A 13,634-nucleotide genomic window follows, 5' to 3' on the forward strand; every position below is an offset into this window, starting at 1 on the left:
CTGCTGGAGCTGTGCTACTCACTGCTGGTGCTCTCCAGCTGCAGGAAGGCAAAACTCAGGGGCAGTGCAAGGGGCTGGAGAAAACAGAAGTAACAGTCTGTTTTTAAGCAAGTTTCCTTTTTCTCCTCATCCAGTTTTAATTACCAGTTAATTCAGCACATTTACCCACGACATTTACCCATGACCTACAAGCAAGCCAAAGGATTAAATCTTCTATGCTTGAGCCAGGGATGTTCCTGCATAGGAGAGGGCATGAGAGCCTGCAGGGTGGGCGCACTGCAGACCTGCCTTTCCCTCTCACCTGGCTGCGCTGAGCTGCAGGGACTGAGCTGAGCCTGGCTGCAGCCACCATGCCCGTGCAGGGATGATGTGCTCTTTGCAGGATTTGCATTGTGCTCTTTGCCTGCTCTTCGCAGGCGGCTCAGCAGTGGGTTTGGGGACACACATGTCACCTATTTGTCTTGGTTTCTAAGCTGAGCGTGGGAGTTTTGTTGCATGAATCAGTAGGCCTGAGGTTTAAGCTGTGATGCTGTGGGAAGAGGATGGCTGTGTGCAGTGTAGATGTACACCACAGCATTCCCTGCACTGCTGCAGAGCTGCTGAGGGGGCAGCTGTGTTCAGGGCAGCCGCTCGTCCCACACTGCAGATGAGCAATGCCAGGCTGCAGGGGCAGGTCCATGACAACCTTGACACCTTATGATTTGCTTGGCATGAGGACTTGGTGATGAGGAGCCGGGCCTTAGATCCAGGAGAACATTCTGGGAGAGTACTAGCATACAGCTGGGGTCAGAGATAAGGGGCACCATTCTGCTTTTACCGGGCCCAAGAGCTCTCTGCTTAGACATGCCCTCCCTTAAGGCCAGAGTTGAAGCCCCCTTGATGGTGGTGGGTTTCCACCCTTGATGGGCAGTGGCTGGAATATCTGGCACTGCAATGGAAGTTTCCTTCCTGAAGGTGCGCCCTGCACCCCGCCTGTTTTCATTGATTTTTCTTTGCAAGTCAGATTTGTTCTAAGTCCAGTCATACCTACTCTTGCTCTGGCCACTTCACACTCATTAAATTGGTATCAGAAAATTGCATAGCGGCCTTTTGCCATGCCATGTTGAAGTGGATGGTGGGGAAGGTACCTGGGAGACTTTGACCTCCTCCCGGATCCCATGCTGCCTGTATGCTCAGCCCTGAGTGCAGTGGAACAGTGGGTGATGCTCAGGGTGGGTGAATGCTCAGGGTGGGTGCTGCTGCTGCTGACGGCTGAGGAATTTGCTCTTCCTTCACTAGGAGGCGCATGCAGATCATGAAGATGTTTTGAAAGCCATCACATCCTTCAAGTCCCTTGTGGTAGGTGGCAATTCTTAAAATAGAGCCCTCCATTCCAGGTCTGCTTTTCATGAAGAATGAGTCAAGCCTGACATTTGTCTCCCCATTAGGAAAAAAGGTCTTTTGGAATGGAAAAGATGGGTTACAAAGAAACTTCATTTCACATTTCAAGCCTAGAGCTGCTCCTCTGGCTGTGGCAAGTACATGCTGGCTCTGTAGTGCCAGAGCAGAGATGGTGGCTCTCCAAGTTTCTTTCTCCTCTATTACTGAAAGCCATGTGTGCACCGTGGTGGCAGCAGGGTCCCTTTCATGTCCTGTTGCCTTCAATCTCTAATCATATTCCACCTGAAACTAGACCACTCCTTGCTCATTGAGTGAGAGGTTAGCACAGCTGTGACTGACCCAAGTGCTGGTGCCAACGGGAAATTTTGCTGAGGTTTGCTCCACAGGCATCAGGAGGCTTGGACCACATTTCAGTAATTTGTGGCTCCAGGTGGTAATTTATGGCCATCGGTGGGGAACAGAGAGAATGGGTGAGTCAGAGATAACAAACCCATTTCTGTGAACTCTGTAGCCTGCACCCCTCAAAGTCCTGCTGCACTGAGATGAAATAGAAGGGGAAAAGCCATCCATATGCACAAAGGTTTTACCTGGAAAAGCTTTTTATGGAAAAAAACTCTAGTCTCTCTTGCTTTGTAGCCACAGAGGACCTTTCACTATAATCACTCCAGATATGGTCCAGCTTCCTTCCTTTAGCATAACAGATGTCACCTGTTTGTGACAAATGCAAGTATTTAGCAGTGCAGATAAAAGATGGGGAGGAGAAAGTTCACAGAAAACAGGAAAGGGCGATCGTGTTACATTTACTTAGAAACTCAGAACCCTTTCCATTTATTCTGGAAGCTGATAGGGGAATAACTCATTTAAATTACAAGGTGTCATTAATCTTTAGGAAATCTCGTAAGCGCTGGATGGTTTTACTTGAAATGTGTACTTGGGTGATGAGTAATTTAATGTCATTATGACACAACTAAAGAGGTTCGGTGTGAATTTGAGGTTAGATGGGCAGAGATGCCCCTTGTGATGGGCATGTGGTCCTGTTATAGGACCAGGAAGGCTCCCAAACAAAGGCAGGGAGGGACCAAGGAGCTGCTGTGAGTCACAGCCGTGCCTCTGCAGAGACTGTGATGCACTCCTGGGGATTTTATTTGGAGTTTTATCCTGGGAACGTTGGATTTGGACACTTGGGAAACCATCAAAAGGTATGATAGTTGTAGAACCAGAGTAAACCCCAGTTTGGTTCAAATGTGTGTGGTTTCAATCTAGACCCAGTGCAGCCTCTCTCTTTGCAGAGCTGGATAGTCAGTGAATTGGAAAGGAGGAAAATCTCTGTCAGATAAAGGGGTTTGGAAACACCAAGCAGTTGGTGAAAATAGCCTTGGTTTACCTTTGCAACAATTTTCCCCATTGGCAGAGAGGTCAGTTAAAAAAAGTATTGCTTGGATTTGCAGGACTCTGTTCAGTCAGCATTGTCCTCTCTTGCTGAGAGCTGATGAGATGCTGGTCACTCCCTGAAGCTTCTCCAGTCCCCAGCTGCCCAGCACTGGTGCAGTCTTTTCAATAACAGCACTTTCAGAAGATTCTTTTTTGTGCTAATCTACAGCACCACCTAGTCCTGCTTTTGGGTTCCCAGATTTTGGTTGGAAAATATCCACCCGTCTGACTTGTTGGGGACCTTGCAGTGCTGCAAGTTCAACTCTGCTGTTTGGACACAACCGGCAAAATCCCTCTAAGCAATAGCAAAATTAGAGACATTTAACTGTGCAGCCGTCTTGGTTTGGAAATTGTGACCCTGAACTCTTAGAGGTGGGGCTGGTTTGGAAAGAAAAGTTTGCTCAGAGCAGTTTGCAATTTCCTTGACATTTGAATGTAACCATTACTTCATAAATCACTGGCATGTGATTTTTTAACAGACTTCATGTAATAGAGCCAAAATAGGCTTTTCTGATCCCTGACATGACCATCTCTGAGCCCACAGGGCTGTGTGAGTTGTTGCTGGTGAAACTGGGATGGTTTGGGTTGGCTTCTGCCCTTTGGCTAACTAAGCTCTGCTGTGATTCCCAGTCACAATGCCAGGAGTTGAGGAAGAGAAAACAACTTGAGCTGCAAATCCTTTCTGAATCTATCCAGCGCTGGGAAGGAGAGGACATAAAAATGATGGGAAATGTCATCTACATGTCCCAGGTTATGGTGCAATCTGGGGGAAGTGAGGTGAGTGTGGAGATGTTCTGCTGGCTGTAGACTTCACGTCTGAATTCCCACTTGCTCCCGGGGTAAGTTATGTGAGGTGGTAGTTCCTCTCCTTCCAAGCCACAAACTGATGACAAATAATGCTGGTAAATAATTTTACCTTGGGAAGACCTGTGCAATGGGACTGTGCATGTCTTTGGAGTGAATCAGGCACCCTATAGGCTTAGTTTCAGGCCTTTAGTGACCCACTTTTCAATAGAAGAAGTATCTCGGTGTCATGTAGCGCATTAATTTCCCTCTTTCTCCCCTGTGACTTACTCTGAGAAATGAGAGTGACTAGAAAATGTGCTATGTGCATCACAGGGGCTGCTCTGACACCCCATCCCAGAGCTGACTGTGTTTTGGAAGCAACTGGAGTGATTCTTGTCCTACTAGTCCTAATGCATCGCACCAGTGCCTGACACAGACCCTCCACAGTGGTGCTACAGCCATGTGTGCTGCATGCTCAGTGTGGGAAAGTTCCTGTTAGCACTGAATTTTTGCTGTTACAGTTTTTCCCTGGGAAGGGAAGACCTGTAAAACAAGCCCATGCAGTATCCAGTCCCAAAAGTCTTTCTTGTTTGGGATGTGAGATGCTGGGGAACATAAGGCCTTCTGAGGCACTCTGCAATGATTGGAAGAGGATTAGCAGGATGCAGACAAAAATCTCTGCAGGGAAAATTGGTACATAAATGAGGTGCTGTAAAGAAAAAAAAGCCAGAATAGTTGGTTTGGGGGTGATCTCACAGGCTGTGATTCCAGCTGCAACAGGTTCAGTTTGCTAGAGGCAGGTGCTTGTGATGCATTGCAGACTGCACTAACTTAAATTCTTATCCCCCCAGGAGAAAGAGGAGCGGTATTTCTTGTTATTTTCTAATGTTTTGCTGATGCTGTCTGCAAGCCCACGGATGAGTGGGTTCATCTATCAGGTAGGCCTGCTTAGTTTGAAGTTGCAAGGCATTCGGTGTAAAAGTGCAAAACAGATAGTTCTTACCAAATTTGAGTCCTCTGCATCCTTTGAACTCTCTGTTGTGATGCAAACACCCCAGGCTGGGAACCATGTGCCAGCGTAGTCAATGCCTTTGTCCTGGTCTTTGGTTAAGCAGCATTTGGTAAGTGAATGCTGTGAAATTAAAAAAAAAAAAAAAAAAAAAAAAAAAAACAAAAAACCTCAAAACCTGTTGTTCTACCTGCTGTTTTTGAAAGTAGGGTCTGTGTCTAAGGTGTCCTGATCCAGCTGTAGGGTTTCAGCCAGCCAGCTGGCTCTCAGTTTTGTGCCATCTCTGGAAAATACTTATAAAGCCCACTGCAGAGTGCATGAAAATTCCAGTCCATGAGGTACTACTACATACAACTCTGCATTTCTTGTGTTTTACCATTTTACATACCCTCCAATGGCTGTTGAGAGCTTGGCTTTTCTCCGGCTGTCTGAAACCATCAATACTGCCAGGAAAAGGATGCTCTTGTTTTGATGTGACATTTGTCGTAGCAAGGAAGATGAGAAAGATTTGGGAAATATTTGGCTGGGTTTTCTGGCTTGACCCACTGGTGGGAGTAAGGTGAGCAGGCAGTTCAGCATGCAAATCAGAGGGATGGGGAAGGCTTTCAGAAAAAGCCAGGGGAAATTGATCCTTCTGACTTGACTGTAAAAAAGGTTTGCGCTGAATGAAGGGAAAGGGTGGCAGATGAGCCAGGGATGACTCAGTTGTCATGGGAGCCTCATCTCTGGGGTTTGACCTAGTTGTGCAGGGAAATCTAGTTCCATACATTAAAGGAGACTCTTCATGCAGTCCGAAGCCTTCACAAATTAATTTTAAATGGCAATTTCCAAAGAGAAAGGAATCAGCAGAAACAAGCAGAACAACACCTGCTGGCACTGACTGCTCTTCAATTCTCCCAGGGAAAGCTGCCTTTGACAGGAATGATGCTGACAAAGCTGGAAGATGCCGAAGGGAATGAGCACATGTTTGAAATCACAGGTCAGTGGGGCCTCTGCCTGGGGCAGTCCTCCCAGTGCAAGCAAGAGTTGGCACTGGAAGTACTGGTCCGCCTCCCACTAACCCCCTGCCATGATCTTTCTCCTGCTCTTTTACCGTGTGTTGTCTGAGTTTCTGAGCAACTCTGTCCTGCTTGAGGCAATCTCCTCCAAGTGCCCTGGAGCTCTGCCTCTGGCTGCCTTTGGAGACCACAGTGCTTTGTATGGGACAAATCTCTCGCCCCAGTAGCACTGCTCTGTGCTGGTGCACCCTGTCTGCATCCAGTAGCCATGCCTTGTAGCTCTGAGTACCTCATTTATTGACAGATACCTGGTTCTGGTCATGAGGGAGCTTTCCTCCTATTTCCCCATTCAGTGTATCTCATTGCTTGTAGGTATACACAGGTCATTTCATGCTCAGTGCCTGGGCTGCAGTGCAGCTGTTTGTGCTGGTGGTATTTAGTGCCAGGATCCTATTCATCATGGAAGTATTGTGTTTAATGACCTTCAACATTAAATAATCCTCACACATTCATCTTACTTGTTCCCTTAGCATTTCTTGCAGCTCCCACACTGTCAGTGGTTGCCTGGAGCAGCATGGGCAGTCTCATCATCATTGTAGATGTGGTTTAGTGGTGCACCTTGCAGTGCTGGTTTAATGGTTAGACTTGATGATCTTAGATGTCTTTTCCAACCTTAATGATTCTTAATGATTAATGCTTCTATCTTTGCCCTAACCTTTTTGGAGCCACTGGACTGTGCAAACTGAGGAGCCATTTCCTGCTTTGCTGAGCTGATCTCACCCTGTGTTTCCTCCTGAGTCTCTACCACTTGCTAAAGACAGTTATTTAACCCTCTGCCACAGGGAACATGATGGAGCGGATCACTGTGTCCTGCAGCACCAGCCAGGACTTGCACGAATGGCTCGACCACTTGCAAAGGCTGACCAAAGGGACATGCAGCACCGTCTCCAAAACACAGTCCTGGAGTCCTCATTCAGTAAGTGTCACCTCCTGGCCTCTGCTGCCTGGGTTCCTCACTGTTGCCTCAGCTCTCTGTTTCAGCAGCAGCCTGACTCTGAGGTAACACACAGCTGTAAGACACATCCTGCCTTTTGCTGTGTAACCATGTTGTGCTTGTACCATTTTACATGTATCCTGCCCTATTTTTGTTGCAACTTAGGTGTCGCAGTATCTTAACGCCTGTCCATCCCCCTCCACTTCTCTCCCTTGTCTGGTGGTTAACAGTCTTGGTTTGCTTCTCATCTATTTTCTCAGACATTTAGTTCAGCTGGGCAGATCCGTGGGCCTCTGGAACCCCCCAAAATCCTCAAGCCCTGGAGCTTGAGCTGCCTCCGTCCTGCTCCTCCACTCAGACCTTCAGCAGCACTGAGTTACAAAGAGGTAATAATCCCACCTCCCTATCCAGGACCCTGATTTCACACAGTCCCTAGACCTTGTGTACAGGTTTCGTATCCCAGAGCAGGGACACAGAAATGTAGGTTCTTGGGGATGTTGAGAGAAATTACTCTGCCTCTTTGGCCCTAGTCCTGTGATGGATGTAGGTCGCTGTCCTGGGCTTTGTGCTACATGGGACTCACGAGTACCTGTGTGTGCAGGCTGGATGTTAGCTGTTGGCTGCCATAGCCAGCACTCTCAGCCGCTGCATTTCACCAGTCCCACATCTGGGTGTCCCATTGAGCCCTGTTTTTTGGAAGTGCCATGGTGGAGCTGCCTTCTCTCCTCCTTCCTGCCCTGCCCTGGATGTGGACAGGGGCCTGCTCCCTGCTGGAATGTGTTCCAGCTCCAGCTGTGGCAGCAGCTCAGTGGTTCAGGATTGAGAAGCGATAGTGCACCATGAGGAAGAGGCAAAATGTCTGGCCATGCTTCTTGTGTCTTCCACCCTGTTTTGGTGGCTGGAGCAGGGCGTGGGGCTTGACCCTCCTTTGCCACCCACCAAGTGTTACACAGCAAGGTCCTGCTGGGAGGCAGCAGCCGAGGGATTGCTTCATCTGCAGGAATCCCAGCCTGGGAGCTGGGAGCTGGGAGCTGGTGTGGGAAAACCCAAAATACAGCCTACTGCTGTTGTCACCCTGCAGCACAACTGTAGTGCTCTCCTTCCCTACCTCATGTTAAATTTTTGGAATTACTCACCAGTATCTCAGGTAACAGTTCCTCTTAGTGAGTGAGCACTCTGGGTCTGAGTCAGCTGCCTTTCTTGGTACAGCAGCCCTGGGAGGGTTTCTGCCCCAGTGGGGATGGGGACAGGGAGGGGGCTTGGATCCCCTCAGCCCTCCCAGCACTTAGGGATGGAGAGTCTGGCAGCTGGCACAACTGTGGGTCTGCTGCTCCAGGTAGAGGAGCCTCATTGCATCTTGTTGCATTTATTTCTTAGAATTTGTCAAGTAACACATTTCAGTTTGGGAATTAAATTGGTTAAATACTAACTGAGCAGACTGAAAATGACCCATAATCTTTGCATGTTCCAAATTCCTAATGGAGGCTAAACCCTTTCTTGCTTGTGTGGTCAATTAAAAATATTGGCTTGAGGTAAAAGAGAAATTTTTCTGTGAGAAAAATGACAGATTGATGGATACAATACCATGGTCCTTTGCAGTTTCTTGTCCCCTGCCACTCATAGCAGGAATTAAACTCTCTGTGTCGAAAGCAGGGGAGAGGTTTTTGCCACAGGGGCCCATCCCACAGTGAGTCCCAAGGGATAGGATGCTGGATGGCATCCTGCAAAATGCCATAGGACCAAAAAATGTGGCTTCTATGGGAACAAGCTGTGCTGACCGTGTCAGTAGAAAGCCAAAGGCCAACGTGTCCAGCAGAGCTGGGCAGGCACAGCCTGGTACTCAGTCCTGCCTGAGCCTGGGCGGAGACTCATGGACACAAGCCTGTGATGACAGATGGGGAATAAGTTTGGTTGCTGGCCCGAGCAGATCCACATCTGTCTCATGTCTTCCTCTGGGATGCTTAATCCTTAAACAGAATCCCTATTTCACTGTATTTTAGGTTTTTTAATTTAAAGCTGAGCACAAAATAAGCAATGCTGACAGCTCCATGCAAGCACCTTCCTATAATGAAGATATAATGAAGGAATACAAATTTCAAAGGTTATTTGCAGGGAAATGAGTGGGACAGTTTGATCAAATAAGCTGAGATTTTTAGACATCCAGTGTTACTTTATTGGTCTTCTCATAGCGTAAGATAGGATGGCATAGTCTTGTACACTTCCTTGTACCCAGCTCAGGAAACCTCAGACCCTGCTTGTGTATGGCACCTCACTCTTGTTGTTTCCATTGAAATTGGGTATTTTTCCTGTTCTGTTTCCAGTAATCATTTGAAATGACAGAACAGGTAAGTTCTGTGGGTGTCTGGATTCAGTTTAGCAAAGGGAAAATTATTTATAGATCATTTCTTCTACTACTTTTTTTTTTTTTTTTTTTTTACCTGGCTGCTTTCCATTAGGTGAAGACGTTATAACATCAGGGTTCAGGACTTTGCTGGGCAGACCTCGTGGCCCCCTGGTTCAAGCATCCCAGGGATGGGACCCAGGGATGGAATCCTCCACGGGATGTGCAGGGAGCTCCCTGTCCCTGCCAGTGAAGCAGGGAGGTGTTGCAGTGCTGATGCCTGACATGGTCAGGCCTTCCGTCAGGATGGAAGGTCCCCTTTGAGCAGATGAAGTCCCAGGAGATTGTCAGCAGGGTGGGCAGAGTGTCCTGACATCCTGACTACGCTGGGCTGGGGCCCTCGGAGTTGGTGTTGAGGGCAGGCCCTGAGCGCTTCCTGGCACTTGGTCCTAAGCACCAGTTTAGGCAAACAACATCTACAGACACCCACTACTAACCAAGAAAGCATGTTCTCTGTGTTTAGAGTGTATTAATGCCCAGTCATCCTGTGTCTCACATGTAAATTTTCAGTTTTGCATGACACGGTGCTCCTTTGCATGTTGATAGTGCTTTAAAACCAGGACAGAGGGGATGCTGCATTAATCTCAGGACTAACACTGAAATGTGGTTTAGAATTGTGGATTTAATTGACTTGGTGATAAAAATCATCAGTCTCTCACACTCATCTTCTCTTTCTTTGCATATTCATTGTAGAGGATGTCTTATATCTTAAAGGTAAGGGTAGATACATCTCTTTGGCTCGTCGTGGCACAGAATGCTTGTTTCTGTTAATGCTTCTTGTGCTTGCATGACCCTAATTTTGCCTCGTTGTATCTGTAAGTTATTGTCAGAGTCAGTAGCAGCTGGCAAATATATTTTAAGATGACTCTCAGAAAGGATTTAGTGTTATGGTACTTAAACCTCCTGGCATACCTCTTCTCCTTTAAATCCCTATCGCATGTAACCTACTAATACTCTAATTCTTTCCAAATCAGCAAGGCTTTTAACTGAGTGAAGGAGATAAAAACTTGTGTTTCTTACTCATGGAGTCATAGCAAACACTAACTTTATGTGTGTTTGTTCTCTTCTCTGTGTATATTTGTGTATGGGATTTATACTCTTAAACTGTGGGCATTTAGAAGCAGAGCTATTTGCCAACTCTTTTATATTAATAATTAAGGCAATGGAATAAGCAACATTTTAGGGTTTTCTAGCACAGACCACAGAGTTTGTAAGCAATTAAAAGTGGTATGAATGTATTTGAATTCTTTGGCTAAAGGATTTTAGAGAAGAGCTGCATTTAGTAGAGGAGCCTGTCCTGACACAAACCTGCAGGTGCAATTCCCACTGCTGTTCCAGGGAGCAGTGGGTACATATGAAGGGGAAAAACTATAATTTTCCCCAACTCTGTCACTGTCTGCTTTGTAGCTTTCTAAAGTGTTGTGTGTAGCATGGGTAGCTGCATCCATCTGTGCTGCTCCACTGTTCCAACTGCCTTTGGTTCTGGTTAAACACAAGAGTCTATTTCTCTGTAGGATTCTAGCAAAAGTCCAAAAACAATGAAGAAGTTTCTTCCAAAAAGGAAAACTGAGAGAAAACCATCTGATGAAGAGTTTGTTATTCGGAAAAGTAAGTGTTGCCCAGAGATGCTTTGGCTGCCCCATCCCTGGAAGTGTTCAAGGCCAGGTTGGATGGGGCTTGGAGCAATGTGGTCGAGTGGAAAGTGTCCCTGCCCATGGCAGAGACTGGGACTAGATGATCTTTAACCCCAATCATTCTGTGATGCTATTTTTCTTTCATTTCTGGAGATTTCTGTGTTCTCAGTGATCTCCATGGGATGTTGAAAACACCCTTTCTTGCAGTGCAGGATGTGACAGGATGCTCTCACTCTGAGCCTACATGCTCCTGAGCATGGGAGACTTCTGGAAGTGCACGGGTCCTCAGCCTCTGACAGATTTCTCCTCCCCTCCCAGTTAGACATGCCACCACCCTCTTTGTGGTTGCTAGCACAAGGTCATGGGTTGTGGGTGGTCTTATTCTGAGTATGAAGCCAAGGAACTACTTCCAGGTAGTTAAAAACTGCATTAAACTGCACATCAAGAGTCACCAAAATATGTCTGACAGCTGGGACAAACCCTTACCTGGCCATGCCAGCATGTCCTAGAACAGTGTTGTCCATGGGGAATTAGGAAACAAAAAGGTCCCCATCGCAATAGGGATGTTCACCTGCAAAGAGGGGTGTCCTGAGAACTCCTAGAGCCCACTTGGGGCACACCCTGGTGGCTTTACACGAAAGGCCGCGATCACCGCGGTCAAGCCATGGTCGTGCTGCCATGCACAGCTCCAGGATCAGCTCTCTCCCTTGAGAAGATGGCACTGAGCGGAGGCTGGAAATTAACACTTCATGTTTCCAAGTCCTGCTCTGGTGCTGCTGTACCAGAACTCCCACACTAGGGTTGCTTTGCCTGCCCATCTCCTGGTGCTGCCTGCACCCAAAGTAGGGCATCACCGCCTGAGCTTTGCCAAGATGAGCAGCTAGAGATAAGTTTTCACACCATTTGTTCATGGTACTTGATGCCAGAAAATGTAAAGGACCACAAAACAGATTGGCCAGAGTCCCAGAGGCAGTAAGGCAAAGAAACAGCATGATCTCTTAAGGGGCTTGGGAGCAAAGACTGGGAGAGACAAGGCCAGAGTAGCTTGGTTTTTGTGCATGTTATTGTTTGCAATGTTTTACAGGTACTGCTGCGCTGGAGGAGGATGCTCAGATCCTGAAGGTGATTGAGGCATACTGTACTGGGGCAGGCTTCCAGCAAGCTCTCAGCTCAGGTGGGCACACAAACACATTATTTAGCTCCTACTCTGCCCACAACACTGATAACCCCTTTGGGAAAAAAAGATGTTGCATCATACAGCAACGAGACTCGTGCTAGGAAACTGTAGTGTTCAATCTTTGAGATAAGGAAGCTTTATCTGCCTAGTGGTTTAGTTGACATTGTTTTTCTCCTAAACACAGAGAATGAAGCAGGTAGGAGGGCAGATGAGACTCTGCAATTTCACCAGTGATTACCTGATGATAATCTCAGGTTGCTTATAGCTTTAGAAAGGAAGCATGAGTATTATCTCTCAATCAGCTGTGTGTTTAAGAACAACCTGCTTTATAAGAACCTATCTAACATTTTCACCTCTGGAAATATAACTATTTATCATTGCTGGTGAGATGGCAGCCAATTAAATCTCTGAAATTTCAAATAATGGTACATATAAAAAAGGGAGGCCATGGTTCTTTGGGGAGCTCTTGACCCTATTCAGATGGTTTCAATTATAAGTTATGATGTAACTTTAGATGCAATAAGTACTCTTGAAAATTTTCCAGTTGCTGCTGTAGCTCTGGGTTAGTGGGATGTAGCTGACATCTCCAGTCTGCCCCAGGCTGATGGTGGAGCAGGAAGAATGAGAGCTTCTGTCTCTGATGTAGCATGGGCCCCAGGGAAGATTACCCCTTTTTCTCCCTCATGAATATTTCTTGTACACAGGCTCCCGTAAAGACTCCATCCCCCAAGTCCTTCTTCCTGAGGAAGAGAAAATCATCATAGAGGAGACACGAAGCAATGGCCAGACGGTCACAGAGGAAAAGTGAGTGTGATTGCTCTCCACTTGCAGATAGATCCCTGTGTCCCTTTTTGGAATGATGCCCTCTCCTTCTGTGCCTCCACAGAGGAGCAGGCCTGGTGTCATTGACTGCTGCCTTCGTTCTAGCAAAGAACCACCAGACAATTTCAGTGGCTAGTTTGTCCCTTTTAAGGACAGGGCCACCCTCCCAGCTGTCCTGACATGGCTGTATTCCTCTGGCAGTCTGGATCCCCATTTTATGGCTTATCCAGATGTAGGATAATGGGGTCAGTGAGGACAGAACCAAGCAAGTGGCTCTAATTTTTTAAACTGCTGATGTACTGAGCTGTTGCTGCCCCTTGGGAGCCTGCCTGGCACGTGCCTGTGAGTGCTCCCAGCCTGTTCTGTAACTTGCACATCTGGGTGACTATGTTGAGCCTCTCCCTTTCCAAGCCAGTCAGTGTGTTCCTTTCACATTTGATTTTTTGCAGCACGGCCTCAAGGAATCAAGGCTGCTTTACAAAAGATACTCAGGCATTTCTACCTTTAAAGTAATTGTTATTTATTGCCATAGCATAAACAAGGAAGCTAAAGCCACAGACCTTTGCTGATAACTCAAAGCAGAACAAGGTATCAAGGTTTGAAAAGAGAGCCCTGAGTTTTGGACCAGTGGTATATAAATGCTCCTAGGCTGTGTTTCCAGAGTCCCCTCCCAGGCAGCAGCCTGATGCTTGGGAAGCAGAATCTGGCTGCAACTTTCCTGTCAGCACCTCCCATGCTATCACTGTTTTCCTGCACACGAACTCTAATTTATTTTTTCTTTAATTTGTTTTTTCAGAAGCCTTGTTGATACAGTTTATGCACTGAAAGATGAAGTCAAAGAGCTGAAGCAGGTAATTTGGGTGGGATTGTTTGTGCTGGGAGTTGAGTGACAGCCAACCAATCTGTGCCGGATCATTTTCAGCTGGTCGGTGCCAGGAAAAGTCTTGCTGATGCTGGTCCAATCCTGCAAATTCCTAAAGGAGCATTAGTGTTTTTCTGGTT

The 13,634-nt window shown here is 46.9% G+C and overlaps 1 protein-coding gene across 4 annotated transcripts in view; it reads left to right on the forward strand.

Moving 5' to 3' along the window:
* The window catches only part of ARHGEF6 (Rac/Cdc42 guanine nucleotide exchange factor 6), a 38,373-nt gene that overhangs the window by 21,639 nt on the left and 3,100 nt on the right, over positions 1–13,634 (forward strand). For 3 of the 4 annotated variants that reach the window (XM_063170880.1, XM_063170881.1, XM_063170883.1), the window contains 11 exons: positions 1,279–1,338; positions 3,442–3,588; positions 4,449–4,535; positions 5,507–5,585; positions 6,447–6,580; positions 6,859–6,984; positions 9,693–9,713; positions 10,514–10,607; positions 11,718–11,807; positions 12,515–12,614; positions 13,429–13,483. In XM_063170880.1, the coding sequence (XP_063026950.1) occupies positions 1,279–1,338; positions 3,442–3,588; positions 4,449–4,535; positions 5,507–5,585; positions 6,447–6,580; positions 6,859–6,984; positions 9,693–9,713; positions 10,514–10,607; positions 11,718–11,807; positions 12,515–12,614; positions 13,429–13,483 (993 nt within the window). The remainder of the gene's footprint in view (positions 1–1,278; positions 1,339–3,441; positions 3,589–4,448; positions 4,536–5,506; positions 5,586–6,446; positions 6,581–6,858; positions 6,985–9,692; positions 9,714–10,513; positions 10,608–11,717; positions 11,808–12,514; positions 12,615–13,428; positions 13,484–13,634) is intronic. The other variant, XM_063170882.1, reaches the window with a different exon arrangement.

Source organism: Melospiza melodia, chromosome 16, assembly GCF_035770615.1.
Source record: "Melospiza melodia melodia isolate bMelMel2 chromosome 16, bMelMel2.pri, whole genome shotgun sequence".
Lineage (NCBI taxonomy): Eukaryota > Metazoa > Chordata > Aves > Passeriformes > Passerellidae > Melospiza > Melospiza melodia.